Genomic DNA, 18,856 nt, shown 5'->3' with positions numbered 1-18,856 from the left:
GGAAGCAGGATGTAAAATGGAGAGTTCTAAATTTTTTCCCAAAGAAAAATAATCCATTTGCAACAGAATATGGAGAAGTCCAAGCTCAAGGGAGCTCTCAAAAACAGTGGAGGCTGTGGTGCATGGTATATTAAAAATATATAATACAGTAAATATTTTGCCAATGTCCCCAGTTCCTGGCACAGAGCTCCTAAAACCTTTGGGATTTCCTGAATGATAGGAGTGTCTTTTGTTATTCATAATGAGCCCCTTTTGACTATTCCTGAATTTATGCTAATGAGGTGACTTAGGGTAAGACCCCTAGATAGCTTCAGGATGGGGACTGAATACCAGAAAGACCAAATACATGATTAGAGGATGGGAACTTTCTGCCTTGCTCCTGACCTCCAGGGATTGGAGAGGGGATAAAAATTGAGTTCAATTACCAGTGGCCAATTATTACATAAATCATTCCTATTCGATAAAACCTCCATTAAAATCCCTAAATGATGGGGCTCAGGAGCTTCTTGGTTGGGAATACATTGAGGTACTGGTCAGATGGAGCACCTAGAAAGGGCATGGAAGTTCTGTGCCAAGTATACCCCATATCTTACCCTATGCATGTCTTCCATTAGGCTCTTCCTGAGTTGTATTCTCTATAATAAACTGGTAATAGTAAGCAAAGCACTTTTCTAAGTTCTGTGAGTCATTCCAGTAAATTACTGAATTCAAGGAGGGAGTCATGAGAACTGTGAATAAAAAATAGACTCTCAGGATCCCAAACTCACTATGGCAAAAGGGAAGTTAAGCTTGGGAACTGAGTCATCCAAAAACTGCCTTCTTTTGTTCCCAAATAGCTGTAATTTCACATGCTTACTTTATCTTATGTAAAATGTAGATTTACTGAGCATGAAACAAATGCATAATTGACTTTTCCTCTACTCCCTTCTTTTTCCATGTAAAATGTAGATTCACTGAGTGCTAATCAGAGCCTCACAAGAATGTAACCACTTGCCTCATTGCCTACCCATCCTCCTTTTTTTTCTTCCCCTCTTGCTTGCTCTTTCTCCTTTAAATATTGAAGTTCCCAAAGCCCTCTTTGGGAAAACCACAGGTCACCAATGCTACTATCACTTGTGTTTCATTTTCCTAGGTGTGTCCTCAACCTTGGTAAAATAAACCTCTAATCAATTGAGATCTGCCTCAGCCACTTTTTGGTTTACAGAACCCTCAAATTTGTAGTAGCCCAGGCTGAAGTGTGGGTAGGTTGGTCTCCCCATTTGCAGCTGCCATCTGAAGTGGAGGGCAGTCTTATACTTAAGAGCCCTTAAACTGTAGGGTCTGCACTAACTCTGAGGAATTAATATCAGAATTAAATTGAATTGTAGGACATCCAGTTGGTGCCAGAGAATCAGAGAATTGATGTGTTAGAAAACACCACACATTTGATGTCAGAAATGGTGCCAGAAAACACTACACATGGTAAAAGGCAATTGAGAGGACATTGGTAGATTCACTGGAGATGCAGACTAAGCTGTAGGCCCACTACAGCTGGAGTGTTGCTGGAGACAACCTGGGACAGAGAAAGCTGGGAGGAGACCTACTGGGATTAGAACAAATCTGTCTGTGGAATCATTTATGCCCCAGGGCATTGTTGAAAACAATAGGGCAATCAGCAGGCAATTAGTGGAGCTAAATAGCTGGGTATGGTCAGGGAAAGAAACAGTCAAGGAAAGCCCTGCCAAAGGTGACTGTGGGCACAACCAAGGTTGAGTCTTCTGGTGAGCAACATAAGAGGCTTCACATTGTGTGAGCACAGACTTTACTAAAATAATCTAGCTAATCACTAAACAAATAAATATGCAAATATCAGTAAAAAGCTCCAGATGGGGAAGAGGGGAATAGTACCCAGAAGTACTACAATATATTATCCAAAAATGCTTGGTTTCCAACAAAAATTTATGAGATTTGCAGGGAAACAAGAAAGTATAACCCATATACCAGAAAAAGGCAGACACTAGGAGGTCCTTGTAAGAGTGGCCATATGTCAGTTTGAACAAAGACTTCAAAGTAGCTATTATTAATATGTTCACAGAACTACAAGAAACCATGATTAAAGAAGTAAAGAAAGATATGATGATGTTGCATCAAATATAAAATACCAATAAAAACATATAAATTATTTTTAAAACAAATCAAAATTCTGGGATTCAAAAGTACAGTAAAATGAAAAATTCAGTATTACATTTGAACTGCCAAAAGAATCAGTAAACTTGAAGGTAAATTGATAGAGATTATGCAATCTGAATAACCAAGAGAAGAAAAGACTAAATACAAATGTACAGTGCCTCAGAGAAATGTGGAACACCATTAAATATTACATTAGCAAAGGAATTACTCCCAACAAGAAATCCATAGGAACCAACTGAAGAGATCTAAAAATGATATCTAAGAAGGTCAAAAGCTATTAACATATACTCGTTCTCCTCTCTTCTCTCAGCTTCTTTAAAATACACGTTTATATAAAGCAATAATCATAATAATGTATTGTTGAGTTTGTCAGTAGTATAGTTGTAACATACATAATAATGACAAAAATGGAGAAGGAAATAGAATGATATAGAAATAACATTTCTATATCTCACTGGAATTAAGTCAGTATAAATCTAAAGCTAATTCTGATAAGCTAATATATATATGGTAAGTCTAGAGCAACCACTAAGGAAATAACTAAAAAGTATAGTTTAAAAATCATTTTAAAAATTAAAATGCTATATTAGAGAATATTCAGTTAATGCAAAAGAAAGTGGTAAAGGAAGATTTGAGGAAGACAGGAGACCTACAGAAAACAAAAAGTAAAATGGCAGGTATAAATCCAACTAAATCAATAATAACATTGAGTGTGAATGGGTTAAACTATCCAATAAAAGGCAGTTGTTAAAATGGAAATTAAAAATCCAAGATCAAACCATTTCCTGTCTACAGCAGACAAACTTCAGATTCAAAGATACAAATGGACTGAAAGTAAAAGGATGAAAAAAGATACATCATTTTGTCTGATATTACTATAGCCAGCTTTCTGGAGTGGCCACAGTAATATTAGACAAAACAGACTTCAAGAAAAAAAAAGTGTTAGCAGAGATAAAGAAGGACATTGTATAATAATAAAAGGGTTAATCCATTGGGCAGATGTAACAATTATAAACATATATGTACCTAACAAAACAGCATCAGAGGGCTGGGTGCAGTGACTCACACCTGTAATTCCAGAACTTTGGGAGGCCGAGGTAGGTGTATCACCTGAGGTCAGGAGTTTGAGACCAGCCTGGCCAACATGGTGAAACTCCATCTCTACTAAGAATACAAAAATTAGCCGAGTGTGGTGGCACACATCTGTAATCCATGCTACTTGGGAGGCTGAAGCAGGAAGATCACTTGAACCTGGGAAGTAGAGGTTGCAGTGAGCCGAGATCGTGCTTTTACACTCCAGCCTGGGCAATAAGAACAAAACTCTGTCTAAAGAAAAAAAAAAACAAAAACAGAATACCTGAAGCAACTTACAGAAATTAAGAGATAAATAGACCACTCAACAATAACAGTTGGGATAGTTGAGGACTTTCAGCTTTTAATAATGGATAGAAGAACTAGGCAGAAGATCAACAAGGAAATAGAAGACTTGAACAACACTATAAACCAACTAGACCAAACAGACATATATGGAATATTCCACCCAACAAAATATATGTTCTTCTCAAATGCACATGGAACATATTGCAGAATAGACCATATGCTAGGCAATAAAACAAACCACAATAAATTTGAAAGATTAGAGATAATTCTAAGTATTTCCCATAGCATAGAATGAAAGTAGAAAACAATAACATAAATAAATTTGGGAAACTCACAAATATGTGGAAATTAAACAACACACTCCTAAATCACCAACAGATCAAAGATAAAATAAAGAGGAAAATTAGAAAATATGTTAAGACTAATGAAAATGAAGATACAAAATACCAAACCTTACAACATGCGTCTAAACCAATGCTTAGAAAGACATTTATAGCTGTAAATGCCTACAGTAAAAAAGAAGGCTGGACACAGTGACATGTGTCAGTAGTCCCAGCTACTTGGGAGGCTGAGGTGAGAGGATAACTTGAGCCCAGAAGTTTGAGACCAGCCTGGGTAACATAACAAGACTCTATCTTCAAGAAGAAAAAGGAAGAAAGATCTCATATCAATAACCTAACCTTCCACCTTCAGACACTGAAAAAGAAGGGCAAACTAAACCTAAAGCAAGCAGAAGGAAGGGAATAATAAAAACTAGAGCGGAAATTAATAAAGAATAGAAAAATAATAGGAAAAGTCAATAAAAACAAAAGCTGGTTCTCTGTAAGGATCAACAAAATGAACAAACATTTAAGTTGATTAGCCTGGAAAAAAAAAAGAGAAGACTCAAACAACTACAGTCAAAAATGAAAGAGGGTACATTACTATTGACTTTACAGAAATAAGAGGATTATGGAGGAACACTATGAATAACTGTATGCCAATAAATTACATAATTTAGATTAAATAAATGGATTCCTAGAAAGACACACGCTACCAAAACTGACTCCCGGATAAACAGAAAATCTGAATAGACCTATAACAAATAAAGAGAATGAACTACCAATGAAGAAACATCCAGGCCAAGATGGCTTCATTGGTGAATTCTACCAAACATGTAAAGAAAAATTAATATTCATATTTCACAAACTTTTATAAAAAATAGAAGAAGAGAGAACATTTCTCCACTCATTCTATAAGACCAGTGTTACTCTGTTACCAAAACTATACAAAGACACCACATGAAAACTACAAGCCAATATCTCTTATGCTGTAGATTTTTTGAGGATGCAAAAATCCTCAAAAAATATTTCAAACAAATCCAGCATCATATAGAAAGAATTATACAATATGACCAAGTGAGGTTTATCCCAGGAATGCAAAGTTGATTTAACATTCAAAAATCAATCAATGTAAAACACCATATGAATAGAATAAAGCACAAAAACCACATGATGATCTCAAAAGATGCAGAAAAAAATGTTCAACAAAATTCAACACCATTTCATGATAAAAACACATAACAAACGAGGAATACAAGCAAAATTCCTTAACCTGACAAAGGGTATATATGAAAAAGACACAGTTAATAACATACTTAATGATGAAAGACTGGATGCTTTCCCCTTAAGATCAGGAACAAGACAAGAATGTCTGTTCTCTCCACTTCTATTCAACATTGCACTAGAGGTTCCAGCCACGGAGGTTAGACCAAAAAAAAGAAAGAAAAGACATCCAGATTGGAAAGGAAGAAGTAAAACCACCTCTGTCTTAGTCCATTCAGGCTGCTATAACAAAATACCATAAACTGGGTAGCTTATAAACAACAGAATTTTATTTCTCACAGCTGTGGAAGCTGGAAGTTCAAGATCATGGTGCCAGCAGATTTGGTGCCTGATTAGGGCTGAATCTCTGGTTCATAGATAGCACCTTCTAGCTGTGTACTCACATGGTAGAAGGGGCAAATAAGTTCCCTCAGGCCTCCTTATAAGAGTACTAATCCCTTATAATGTTCTGCCCTCACAGAGCACTTCATCAGACTTGTAATCTACCAGAAATGAACAATCCAAATAATAACAAGTATTGGTGAGGATGAAGAGAAATGTAAACCCTCATATGCTGCTGGTGGAAATGTAAACTGACAGTTCCTCAAAATGTTAAACATGGAGTAACCATATGACCCAGCAATTCCAGACCTAGTTACATACCCAAGAGAAAAAAACCCCACAAATATATGTCCACACAAAAACTTACATGAATGTTTATAGCAGCATTATTCATAATAGCCAAAAGGTGAAAAGAATCTAAATGTATATCAACTGATGAATGCATAAACAAAATGTGGTATATTTAGATGATGGAAAACTATTTGGTCATTAAAAATGAAGTTCTGATATATGCTACAATATGGATGGGCCTTGAAAACATTATGCTAGGTGAAAGAAGCTAATCACAAAAGACCATATATTGCATGATTCCATTTATATGAAATACAGAGAATATGCAATTCCATAGAGACAAGGAGTAGATTAATGGTTGGCTAGGGTTGGGGAGGATGGAGGGTGGAGAGTCTTAACCAAAGGGTATAAACTTTCTTTATGAGGTGATGAAAATGTTCTAAAATTGATTGTAGTGACGGTTACACATATCTCTTAATATACTAAAAGCCACTGAACTGTACACTTTCAATGGGTGAACTCTATGTCATGTGAACAACTAAATAAAGCTTTTTTTAAAAAAAAAAGAATGAAAAGGGGTTATTATTACAGATTCTCTAAGCCTTTAAAGGACAGCATGGTAGTATTATGAATAACTTTATGCCAATAAATGCAATAATGTAGATAAAATGGCCAAATTTCTTGAAAGATACAAATTACCAAGCTCACTCAAAAAATAAATAGAAAACCTGAACAGAAGAGTAGTGTTTAACCACCTGGTCTCTGGAAGAAATTAAAAACCCTGATTCATAGAGTATCTGACTTCTAAAGTGTAAACTATGGCCAATTTTAATCAATCAATGTATCATCACTGAATGTAGATTTGATAAGAGATAGTGACTATCAGCTCTCAATAGCTGGTACAGGCCAGTTCCAGTATACCACTGTCTATATCTATAAAATAAAATTAATGTTATTAAAAACTTTCCTAGAAAACTCCAGGCCCAGATGTCTTAACTAGTGAATTCTATCAAACATTTAAGGCCGAAATAACACAAATGTTAAGCAAACTCTCAGAAAATAAAGGAAAAGGCCTCCTCTCTATATAATGAGGCCAGAATTACCCTGATGCCAATACAAAAACATTACAAGAAAACTATAGACATTACGTTTATAGATGCAAAAATTCTTAACAAAATTTTGGGAATTTGAAGCCAGCAGTAAATAAAAAGTATATATATATATTTATCATGACCAAGTGAGGTTTATCACAAAAATGCAAAGTTGGTCAAGTACTTGGAAGTCAATTTAATTAAACATATTAACATAATAAGGAGAAAAATATGACCACCTCAATAGATACAGAAACAGCATTTGATAAAAATCAACAAAATCTCTTAGGAAACAATTAGAAAGGAAATTCCTTAACCTGAAATAGGGTATCTATTAAAAAAAAATCACAGCTGACATCACACTTAATAGTGAAAGAACGATTTCCTCTTATGATAGGAGATCATGCAAGGATATCAGTTCTCACCGCTGTTATTCAACTATGTACTGGAAATCCTAGTTAGTGCAATAAGGCAAGGAGAAAAGGTATGTAGAGGCCGGGCACGGTGGCTCACACCTGTAATACCAACACTTTGGGAGGACAACACCGAAGGATCACCTGAGGTCAGGAGTTCGAGACCAGCTTGGTCAACATGGTGAAACTCCATCTCTACTAAAAATACAAAAAATAGTTGGGTGTGGTGGTGCATGCCTGTAATCCCAGCTACTTGGGAGGCTGAGGCAGGAGAATCACTTGAGCCCAGGAGGCAGAGGTTGCAGTGAGCTGAGATCGTGCCATTGCACTCTAGCCTGGGCAACAAGAGCGAAACTCTATCTCAAAAAAAAAAAAAAAAAAAAAGAAGAAGAAGAAAAAGAAAAGAAAAGAAATGTAGATAAGAAAGGAAGAAGTAAAAATGTCTTTATTCACAGAAAAATCATGATCATGTACATAGAATGCCTTAAGAATCTACAAAAAGTTATTGGAATTACTAAGTGAATTTAGCATGATCTAAAGATAAAAGATCAATATACAAAAATCATGTATATATTTTATATACTAAAAATAAACAATTCGAAGACAAAAAATTTAAAGTACCACTTGCAAAGGCATCAAAAAGCATGAAATAATTAGAAATAAAGTTTATTAAATATGTGATGACTTTTATATTGAAAGTTATAATACATCACTGACAGTAATTATGGAAGACCTAAATAAATGAAGTATAATACCATGTTCACATATCAGAAGACTCAGTATTGTGAAAGTGGCAATTCTCCCCAGATTGATCCATTTATTCAGTGTAATTCCAGTTAAGATCACAGCCAAGAAAAGCCTAAGACAGCATACCAACTAAAAGTAATATAGTATTCTAGATGGCATCCTGGAACAGAAAAAAAGGGTATCAGGTAAAAATGAAGAAAATAGGAATAAAGTATGGGCTTTAGTTAATGATAATGTCCCAATATTGGTTTGTTAATTATAACAAATGCACCATAATAATGTAAGATGTTAAAAATAGAGGAAACAGGGTTTGGAATATATAGACACTGTATTATTTTCTAGATTTTTTGGTAAATCTAAAACTATTCTAAAAAAAGAATTATATTTAAAAAATAAAAAAAATGATGTTAAAAAAAAAGCTTTATATTTTATTACCTCCAATGGTACTTTTATTTCTTGCTTTTTGAATAAAGGCCTTGCATTGTCATTTTACACTGGGCCCTGCAAATTATGGAGCCAGCCCTGCCTCTGTCCCAACCTCCTACCCAGACCTCAGGCTGAGGTTGTTCTGGGTGCTTGTAAAAGTCCCTGAAAGGCCAAGGCTAAGCTGTGGTTCTGTTGCAGCCCAGCAGGAAATGCCAAAATAGAGTGAGTTCTGTGCTCTGAGCTTGTCTGGATTCCGGGAAATGCAGCAGCAGCCACAGTCTGCAGGTGGTCCCCACTCAGGCCAAAAGGTGTTCCTCCCTCCTCAGCATGGTGGGCAGGATGGAATCATAGCTTCCTAGAGCTGGAAGGGACCTCATTCATGGTTCTACCACAGCCCTCGCCCCCACCATTTAGGGAGAAAAAATGATACAAATAGAGGCAAGGAGAGGGGTAGGAGGTTGCCACATCTCCAGAGCCTCCAGGGAGTGAATGACAGCATAAGTCTTGCCCAGACCCAAGCCTGGTACTGTCTCCCTTCAGCCCAGGTCTGGACCCACCTTCCCTGTCCCTGTGCATTTCCAACAGCCTGAGTTGCTACCTGGCCTTTCCTCAGAGCCCCTTCCTTGTTTCTCTGAGCATATACAGGGTGTGTGTGTGTGTATGCGCGTGTCTTTAGGCCCCAATTAGGATGAGGCCACAAGCAGAAACAGAAAACAGGAGGTTTCTGTCATTGCTTTTCCTGCTTGGGTATTTCCCCTGGGGAAGGGGAGGAGCCCATGAGAGCCACAGGCTGGACAGGGCCTGCGGCAGTCAACAGCTGCAAGTCTGAGAGCAGGTACTGCCATTAGTGCCATTAGGAAAGAATGCAGAGGCAGCAGCCACAGAGGGAGCCTCTGGGCTGGAGAGGGCAGAACTCCTCAAGTCCAGGCAGACAGGCCCTGTAAAGTGAAACCAAGGGGACTCGCAAAGAAGAAGGGCTCTGTTCCTGCCACAGAAGTGCAGCCTCCCCAGCAACAGGAATCCCTGGAGGAGAAACCCACCCTGGGCTTTCTCAGATCCCCCAGAGAAAGGCCACACCCCCTGGATACTGTTGTCATGGCAGCAGCTGCCCAGTGCTGTGTGTAAATGTGGGTGTAGCCCACTGCCCGGGAGCAGTTTTCATAGTGGTTAAAGGTACAATCTCTCATGCCACACTGCCTATGTTTTGTTTTGTTTTGTTTTGTTTTGTTTTCAGATGGAATCTCTTATCAGCCAGGCTGGAGTACAGTGGCACAATCACGGCTCACTGAAACCTTGAGTTCCCAGGCCTCTAACCTCAGCCTCCCAAAGAACTGGGACCACCTGGGACCACAGGGGTGCACCACCATGCCTGGCTAATTTTTGTATTGTTTCTAGAGATAGGGTCTCACTATGTTACCCAGGCTGGTCTTGAATTCCTGGGCTGAAGCTATTCTCCCACCTTGGCCTCCCAAAGTGTTGGGATTATAGGTGTGAGCCATTGCACCTAGCCTTAGGTTTTAAATCCCATCTCAGCTACTTACTATCATCTGTGTTTCCATGGAAACAATTTGTCACCTCCCAGAGCTCAGTTATCACACTTTTGAAATGGGTTTCAAAACACTTAAACCCTCATTAGTAATAATGGTCCAAGCAATACACCCTTGTAGGACCTAAATCAAGGGTATCAAATCAAATCCATCAGAAGGACAGCCCCACCCCAACCCTACACAAACAAGTAGCAGACCACATTTCTTTGTAACAAATGATTGTCATTTGGTGGCAGAACCACCTTTACCTCATTCCCTCTTGAGAGTCCTTTCTCTTAAGGGAACCCAAGATCAGCTACTGCTGGGCAGACTTAGAGCTCACATGGAGACTCGGTCTTCATTCCTCCTTTCCTGCTTCTATTTCCTCACACCTCCTTATCTGCCCTGCAAAGTTACTAAGTTCTCATCAAAGTTTAATTTACACCGGTTCAGGAGCTTTCAAGGACTATAGTGTCTTCTATTAGCAGTACTAGAAAGCAAGCAATCTGAGAAGCCACATGAGAGATGAGAGGAAGGGAACTAGCTTGGCAGGGCATACTCCTGGTTTCCACATGCAATAAGGAAAAGAAATTTTTTTCACTTGGAGTCAGAACTCTCTGCTGAGATACCCATAGATCTTTCCTGAGTTTGCTGACCTTATCATCCTATTTAGTACTAGTGGCATGTTTTAAATTAATGATTTGTAGCTAATATACAGAATGATAGAATCTGGATTCAAAGATTAAGGGAGTGAATCTAACGAGACAAAATTTAACCCAGAAAAAATCAGAAGCTTCTATACTTCAGTTAAAACTAAAAAGATTTACAGAAGTGGATTAACAGCTTGAAGTATGAAATAAGGGAGGGGTCTAGTTGACTGCAACTTAAACTGAATTCAATTGTGTGATATGGCATTCACAAAATCTACTATAATTTTAGGATGCATCTATAGATGTATAGCACCTATTCTAAAATGAAGGAGGTGATAAGATCACTCCATTCTGCACTAGGGAGAATATTCAGTGTTTTCAGAGACATTTACACATTCAGGAACGTGTAGAATAATGAATGACTTTGAAAAAATATGACACATCAGAAATGGCTGAAATAACTGGGGAGGTTAAACTCCCCAAAAAAACTCTTGGTGAGAACATAATTCTTTAAGGATTATGTGAGATATCTTATTGAAAATACTTAGTGCAATGCCTGGCATAAAGTGCACAATTAATCTTAAAAGGATGTTAATCAGTAGTATTGTTAGCACTATGTCATACTATTATTATTACTATTATTATAGTTAATGCTTATAGAGTGCTTTCTATGTGCTAGGCTCTATTCCGGGTCCTTTACATAGGTTGACTCATTGACTCAGTTATTCCTCTTACCAATTCTATGAGATAGGTACTATTATTGTCTCCAATGTCATATATGAGGAAGCTGAGTCACAGAAAGATTGAGTAGATTGCCTAGTGTGTCTCACAGAATGGAAGGGGAAAGAACCAGAATAGAAGCTGTGGCAATTTTAAGCCATCAAGGATGAAAGGTACTTTTATTATTTTATACCTGTTCTGTACCACTCCAAAGGGCAGAGCCAGGACCAATGTGTGTAAACTACTGGGAGGCAGATTTTAACTCAACAGAAGCAAAAGTCAATTAATTAATTAATTTTAAAACTCTGAATGATTAGAACTTTCTGAGATTTCAATGAGATATCTTATAAGGTAGTGAGTTCTCCATCACAGGATGTAAGAAGAATGAGGATAGAAATGAATGAAATGGGACTTCTCTAGGAAAGAAACTATGCAAATGAGAAACCAACCCTTGATGAAAAAATAAGAAGGCATAGTGAAACTTGGTTTTAAAGACGCATGCCACAAAGAAGTTGGAAATTAAAACAGTTATAAAGAAGATATGAAGGTAAACTAATGTTTGTCTAACTGCCATCTCAACACAAAATTAATTAGATGTTGGAGAAAAGCAACAGTTCTTAAAAGGGGAAATGTCACACGAATTTCTGTTCAGAAATTTACTAAACAGCCTGGCTTTAAAACAAAATCCCAGAATCCTCACAGATCAGATGGCCATCTACCCTGGAAGAGTAAAACACAGAGGGAAGGGAAGTAGTATGCTCTGTGAAGGAAAGAGCATCTGCATAAGAAAGTAGCATCCAGGCTGATGTGAGTAGGTGAGAGGCAGGCATAAGGTTAAAGATCATAAAATACCATTAGATTAAAAAAATACATAATGCAATGACAATTGAAAATGCTAACATGATTGTAGTCCTGCTACTCAGTATGTGGTCAACAGAATTATTGCATAGTTTAATACGGAATGCCCTCCCTGCTGCATCTATCTTTTGGGGTCCAGCAGTCCCAGAACTCAAATATTTGTCAATTTAGTGAATTAATATAAACTTCCTCAACCAGAAGCACCAAGAGGTGGCTGGTTAAGGATTGAGAGTCCCAGTAAAATCTATTTATTCTATTATAAATAACTACTGATTTTTATATATATATGTACACATGTAAATATAAATTATTTAATATATAATATATTCAATGTGTATACATGCATATATATGTGTGTATACACACACGGACAAATGCGTATTTGATTTACAAAAATTAAAGTATTCATTCTTTTTAAATCTACAAACTTTACAAACTTAACTCTTTCTAGAGGTCTAGAACTGAATGATTACCAATCTAGGTCTGGGGGCTCAAAAAAACAAAATGTGATGTCAAGAAAAAGTGAAAGATTGTCTCCCCTGAAAGTGACAAGAGATGAAAACATGCTGAAAGAGCCTAAATGGACATGATGGAGATATGGATGTGGATTAAAACTGAGTGTTGGGATATAAGGATATAATACTGATTTATGAAGGTGAATAGTCAAATGTCAGTGCAGGATCTGAACTGCAGGGGAAATAAGGGGCCTTGGTGGCTAAGGAAGTGAGGAGGGGAGAAAGAGGTGGTACCAGGGGAAGCAGCACAGAGGAAGAGGCAATACTACCCGAGACTAGATGCGGACCGTCTCTGGCAACCAGGAAAAAGCAAATACAAAGAGAGGTGAGTGACAATGCCTGGTGTGTCTGGGGTCAGGGAACACTAGCAGGCACTAGCAGGTGGCTGCGGCAAGGCCGCGGGTCAAAGTGGTAACTGGGGATCTGAGTTCGGCAGTGACGCGCGCCCCTCACGTGACCAGGAGCCTATGTCTGCCCAAGTCCCTCTCGTCCCGGTCTTTTTTTGCCTGTCCACCATCTCCCTATTACCTTTGGTCGAGAGGGAAAGCAGAAGGAAGTAAGTTCCCTCTACCCTCTTAAATCGGTGTGAGTGTCGGCGCTGCCTAGTAACCCGGGGAATGGGGTTGACAGAATCGGGATGGCGGAGTCCAGGCCTTTTCCTACGCTCCAGCCCCGCCTCCCGCGCCCATATTTCTGTGCAAAATATGGTGGTCTTGGGGGCGGGGTGGGAAGGCGAGTGCTTACCCCGTCCCCCGGGAGGGAGGTACAGACACTTGGAAATAGTTTCTAAGAATGCTTCGCTTCCACTTCCCATCTGAAAAGAAATGGCAAGCTTTGCGGGGTGGGGAGGTGGGGGCACAGAGGACGAAACTTGAAGCAGGATCTGAGACTAGAGGAGAACCCGAGGGGTGGGGGGCGTGCAGGCAGTGGCTGGTGCCCAGAAAGTGGGGGATGGGGGGTGTCAGTCAGTCCGTCCCTCCTCCCCACTCCCCGCCCCCTACCCTGTCTTGCGTCTGTGTGCAGGTCTGCTGGTCACAGCGGGGCACCTCGAGGAGAGGACGACTAGAAGCACACGGCCCGGAAAGGTCCAGGTCAGGGAAGGGGTACGCAGTGGACCAGGACTGGGGCGCGAGGGTGGACGCCGAAAGGCATGGAGTCTGCAGGCCGCACTGTCCCGCCAGTCACTGCGGGCGAGGCCTGTAGCAAAGCCTGCTGGGAAAATGGTGGGCTTTCGGGAAGGAGGGGGCGACCGGAAAGCGGCGGAGTCGGGAGAGCCGGAGAGCCTCTGGGAAAACGCAAGGTTGAGGGCCTGGGCCCCGAATCAGGAAAAGGCAGGTATTGGAACCCACGGTTTGGGTGTTAGTCCAGTCACTTAGTATTCTGATTCTATTCTGCCTTTCTTGTCTCCTAAGAATAACTGTGCTTGAAGAAGAAAATTCCCAACATGGACAAACCACGCAAAGAAAATGAAGAAGAGCCGCAGAGCGCGCCCAAGACCGATGAGGAGAGGCCTCCGGTGGAGCACTCTCCCGAAAAGCAGTCCCTCGAGGAGCAGTCTTCGGAGGAGCAGTCCTCGGAGGAGGAGTTCTTTCCTGAGGAGCTCCTGCCTGAGCTCCTGCCTGAGATGCTTCTCTCGGAGGAGCGCCCTCCGCAGGAGGGCCTTTCCAGGAAGGACCTGTTTGAGGGGCGCCCTCCCATGGAGCAGCCTCCTTGTGGAGTAGGAAAACATAAGCTTGAAGAAGGAAGCTTTAAAGAAAGGTTGGCTCGTTCTCGCCCGCAATTTAGAGGGGACATACATGGCAGAAATTTAAGCAATGAGGAGATGATACAGGCAGCAGATGAGCTAGAAGAGATGAAAAGAGTAAGAAACAAACTGATGATAATGCATTGGAAGGCAAAACGGAGCCGTCCTTATCCTATTTAATGTGTTCGCCCTTTAATTCTGTTTTGCCTGCTAATAGTATTGCCATTGCCACCTGGACTTTCTGTGCGTTTTCTTAATGCCTTTTCCCATATTCTGAATTTTAACTTTTTGTGAGGATTTATTTTAGATGTTTAGCTTGTAACTCGCTTAAAGTTGGGGTTTCCCCCTAAAATTTACAAGTTTCCCTCTTTCAATCATAAGTCCTATACATTTGCATGAAAGATGTACATTATATATTGTGAAACGAAAAAAGCAATTTTCAAATGGTATATATTGTATCCCATTTTTGTAAAAAAATGTATATTTATATATTAATATGCAAAGAAAAAACAAAGTATATACTTCAAAGGCATAACAGTGGTTGTGTGGTAAGATAATAGGTGATTTTTTAAAATTTTGCTTTATCTGAATTTCTCATTTTTTCAAGACAAACATTTTACTTGTGTTGCAAAAATATATAATGAAAAAATCACCCAATTTTGAAAAAAACCGTCAATCATCTTATAAAGACAATGTGGCACTTAATAAATACTTGTCAGAACTTAAAAAAAAAGTGAATCCTATGTTTTTTTCTGAATCTCTTAGGCACACATATAAGCCAGATATTGATTATATTTAATAGTCATTTTGTTCTCATTTAAATAGGAATAATACTTGCTTTACAGTGCTGCTGTGGGACCGGATGAGAAAAAGATTATGTGAGCTGTGTTTGGGGTCTTTATTCTACCTGCACAGACAGGACCCCGACCCCTATAGATTCCCTGCAGACATAGGCAGGGTACCCAAAGGAGATCTCACTTGTGCTCACAAACAATTCCGGTGAGATTCCAAGTGAGTGCCACATTCTATTCATGTCCTGCTGTACTCTCAGATTCTTACAGTATCTGCTAGGCACCGCTGCTCCTTCTCCTGGGTCCTGATCTTTCCACTGGCTCTCATCCTTGCTGACATGCTGGAGTGCTTAAGGTACAAAGCCTCACTGATTGCTCTGGAGTCCCTGTTGGGCCCAAGCTGAATTGTATCTCCTGCAGATATATGAATGCCCTTTTTCCAGCTTTGATATTGCACTTAGCTAGGAGGCTACCATCCCAATGCTGCTTAGACCTCAATGTCTTTAAAAAATGCTTAGTAAAATAGTTCTTCCTTTTTTTTTTTTTTTTTTTTTCCATTTAGAACCTTCCTCTTCTCCATTGGACTCAAACATGAGTCCACCTTTTCTCCACCTGACTCAAACATGATTCCACTAGGTCCTGGGCTAGGAGACAAAATTAATGAGCCAGACACCATGCTATGTACTCAGAATTGGAACTTCCCTCCCAAACGTCCAAGGATAACTATCATTTTAATTGTCTAACTGGCCTTAGGGTGAGTTCTCTCTCAGGGGCTTCTGGCAAACTTGCCTTGCCAATTCAGCTGACTTGCTCAAGTTGTATAAATTGAAGATGAAGATAATGCTTAGGCTCAAACTAGGACATTCCCCTTCTACACTGCTCCATATCACCAAGACACATGCAAAACTACTTTCTACAACATTAAAGTACTATATATGTATATGTATATAAACATAGATATGATTTCTCTATTAAGCTACCTTTATAAATCCTAAGATTTTGTTTTATTGATCCTGTTAGTGCTAGAAATACAGAGAGTGGTTAATAATGATTAAAAATTATGACCCAGTCATGAACTCTGAGATTCCCTTTGATTGACTATATAAGCTTTACTGTGTTGACTTCTCTAGAGCTATGATTTGCAATTCCAAAAGGAACATGGTGAAGGAGGGATTGTTAACCGAAATTCAACATTAAAATTATTTAAATATTTTATATATCAGTGTTTCTCTTACAAAAAATGCAGAAACCTATTTTCTACACCAGACCCAGTAAATCTGCTTTTTTATAAATTAGCACACTAAAAGTTGGATAGTCACTGGCATATATGGTATGCTTCTGATTTTACTGATAATAAACTATGATGTAAATGGAAGAAAATATAAATAATTGTGTCAGAATTAAAAGGGCAAAAGACGCATCCAAGCATATTTTTAAGTAAGCAACTAACGATAGTCTTACCAATTTTATAACATAAAATTTAGATTTCTTACAGTAAAGCAAGACCTTACACAAAATTAAAACCTAAGAGACAACTTAATAGAAATGTATTTTCATGACTAATGTTATATTATGCCTTACATTCCATACTTTCAATATGAGTAAAATGCATCAGAAGTAAATTCAAAGTTCTCCTTTAGTAATAATCTCAAAAAAAACGGTTGAGCCAGCCCTGTACCCTTGGCTTTCTTTTGTTTTTATATTTTTACCATACAATGCCATTGGGGGAGTTCCTCATGTCCCCAGAACACTCTTCAAGGCCAATGGCAGCCTGATGGGTAATAGTCAAACTGGAATTCTGGCTGGAGTGAGATCAGGTTCCAGGCTCACTGGAATTAGTTTTATAAGAAAGGATAAATCCATCCCCCTAACGCTAAGAGTGGTGGTGCTTAGGCAGGAGGTGGAAGGGCTCACTCAGGCCACATTCCACTCTGGGGTGGGTCTGACTGTTGTTTCTCTGCTCCAGCCTACAGCAGGCACAGGGCCCTCTTAGGCTAATGGCCAAGCTGCCCTGCACAGGCATACCTGGGGGAGGAGAACTGACTGCCCCATTGCAGGTCAGAGCACTTTGCCTCTCCCTCCCTTTCCCTTTCTCTTTTGGGGAACATTTTGCAGGGGAGGAGATAAAGCCCCAAAGCATCCTGGCAGGAAACATTCATTGGGATAGTCTTTGAGCAAACAGATGTCTGAACAGATCTGACCAGGTAACTTGGGGTTGAAGCAGAAGAGGCTGACCCATCTCTCAGAGTCCAGTGAAGTAGCCCCAAAAGACTGGGGCAAAAATGGGGTTAGACAGCACACAAAACCTCACCCATCCCTCTCCCACCCACCTTGCTCAGGCTCCCAGAAGGGCCTTGATGTGTCCTGGCCTGTTTGGTTGGTTCTGCAAAGACTTTAGCTATGTGTCTGCCTGGTGCAGTACATCTGATGTTTGAGTCAGTACAGACCCTGAAGTACTGAAGACCCCAGATAAAGGGAATTTGCAAAGACGTGGTCCTACAAGTCAGGAGAAAAGGGGTGTCACCTCCTATCTGAAAACCTCCATGCACTGCAGGCCCAGCTCACGACTTGGGAGCCAGGACAGTCAAGCTGTGAATTGGTGTGAAGATGCTTTTTAAGGCATTAGTGGTGGAGGGTCAGCAGCATCCAGAGACCCTAGGCCTCTGCTATGATTTGAATGTGTTTCCCACAATTCATTTGCTGGAAATTTAATCCTCAGTGAAACACGGATGTGGGATATGGGGCTTAATGGGAGGTTTTTAGGTCATGAGGGCTGTACCCTCATGAATGGATTAATGCCATCATAAAAAGGGCTTGCAGGAATGGGTTCTCTCCCATTCTTCTGCCACATGAAAACACAGAGTTCCTCTTTCTTGCCCTCTGCCTTCCTGCATGTAAGAATGCAACAGGAAGGCCCATCCCAGATGCCAGTGTCTTGATCTTGGACTTCCCAGCCTCCAAAACTGTAAGATAATAAGTTTCTATTCTTAATCAATTGTCCTAGAGCTGGTCACGGTTGCTCATGCCTGTAATCCCAACACTTTAGGAGGCCAAGGCAGGAGGATCGCTTGAGCCCAGGATTTCAATACCAGCCTAGGCAACATAGTAAGATGCCGTCTCTACAAAAAGCAGAAAAAAAAATAGCTGGGCATGGTGGTGTGTGCCTATAGTCCCAGTCACTTGGGAGGCTGAAGTGGGAGGATTGCTTGAGCCCAGGAAGTCAAGGCTGCAGTGAGCCATGATGGTGCCACTGCACTCCAGCCTGAGCAATGGAGACCCTGTCTCAAAACAAAAAAAAAATCCAGTCTCAGGTATTCTGTTATAACAGCAGAAAATGGACTAAGACAGCCTCTCGCCACCTTCCTGCCCACACAGAGGGCTGGTATCTCTATCACATGTCCAAGCAGCAACTTGCCTGGCCAACTCCAGAGCAGAAAGCATTGAGGGTCCAGGATCATGGAGAGAGAGTCCTCTACTAACCAGGGTCCCCCTGCTCTTAGGAAACAATGCATATGACTGGGAACTCCCTGGAGTGGTGAAGCAGCATAGAAAGGATCAGGCTCAGGTTCCCTAGAAAAGGACCAGAGACAACTCCTTCCCCCATTGGGAA

The 18,856-nt window shown here is 40.0% G+C and overlaps 2 protein-coding genes across 7 annotated transcripts in view; one reads left to right on the top strand and one right to left on the bottom strand.

Moving 5' to 3' along the window:
• The window catches only part of LOC119620852 (uncharacterized), a 44,251-nt gene extending 30,439 nt beyond the window's left edge, over positions 1 to 13,812 (bottom strand). The window contains exon 1 of the mRNA XM_037988757.2: positions 13,713 to 13,812. The gene's annotated coding sequence lies outside the window, so the exon portion shown is untranslated. The remainder of the gene's footprint in view (positions 1 to 13,712) is intronic.
• Positions 12,958 to 15,188, top strand: TCEAL1 (transcription elongation factor A like 1). 6 transcript variants are annotated; one of them, XM_007992408.3, is made up of 3 exons: positions 12,958 to 13,036; positions 13,735 to 13,802; positions 14,124 to 15,188. In XM_007992408.3, the coding sequence occupies exon 3, from the start codon at positions 14,156 to 14,158 to the stop codon at positions 14,633 to 14,635; it is 480 nt and encodes a 159-aa protein (XP_007990599.1). In that variant the 5' UTR covers positions 12,958 to 13,036; positions 13,735 to 13,802; positions 14,124 to 14,155; the 3' UTR covers positions 14,636 to 15,188. The 6 variants fall into 6 exon arrangements, with proteins under 6 accessions (XP_007990599.1, XP_007990598.1, XP_007990603.1 ...); XM_007992407.3 differs by lacking the exon at positions 12,958 to 13,036 and adding an exon at positions 13,162 to 13,267; XM_007992412.3 differs by lacking the exons at positions 12,958 to 13,036; positions 13,735 to 13,802 and adding an exon at positions 13,192 to 13,267.
• Positions 15,189 to 18,856: the final 3,668 nt, after the last annotated feature.

The sequence above is a fragment of the Chlorocebus sabaeus genome, chromosome X (assembly GCF_047675955.1).
Source record: "Chlorocebus sabaeus isolate Y175 chromosome X, mChlSab1.0.hap1, whole genome shotgun sequence".
NCBI classification, from domain to species: domain Eukaryota; kingdom Metazoa; phylum Chordata; class Mammalia; order Primates; family Cercopithecidae; genus Chlorocebus; species Chlorocebus sabaeus.
Note: the sequence above shows the minus strand (reverse complement) of the source record. Positions and strands in the feature narration are given on the sequence as shown.

Bases quoted from the DNA above. Each gene is read 5' to 3' on its own strand.
- TCEAL1 (XM_007992408.3), top strand. From the start codon at position 14,156: ATGGACAAACCACGCAAAGAAAATGAAGAAGAGCCGCAGAGCGCGCCC.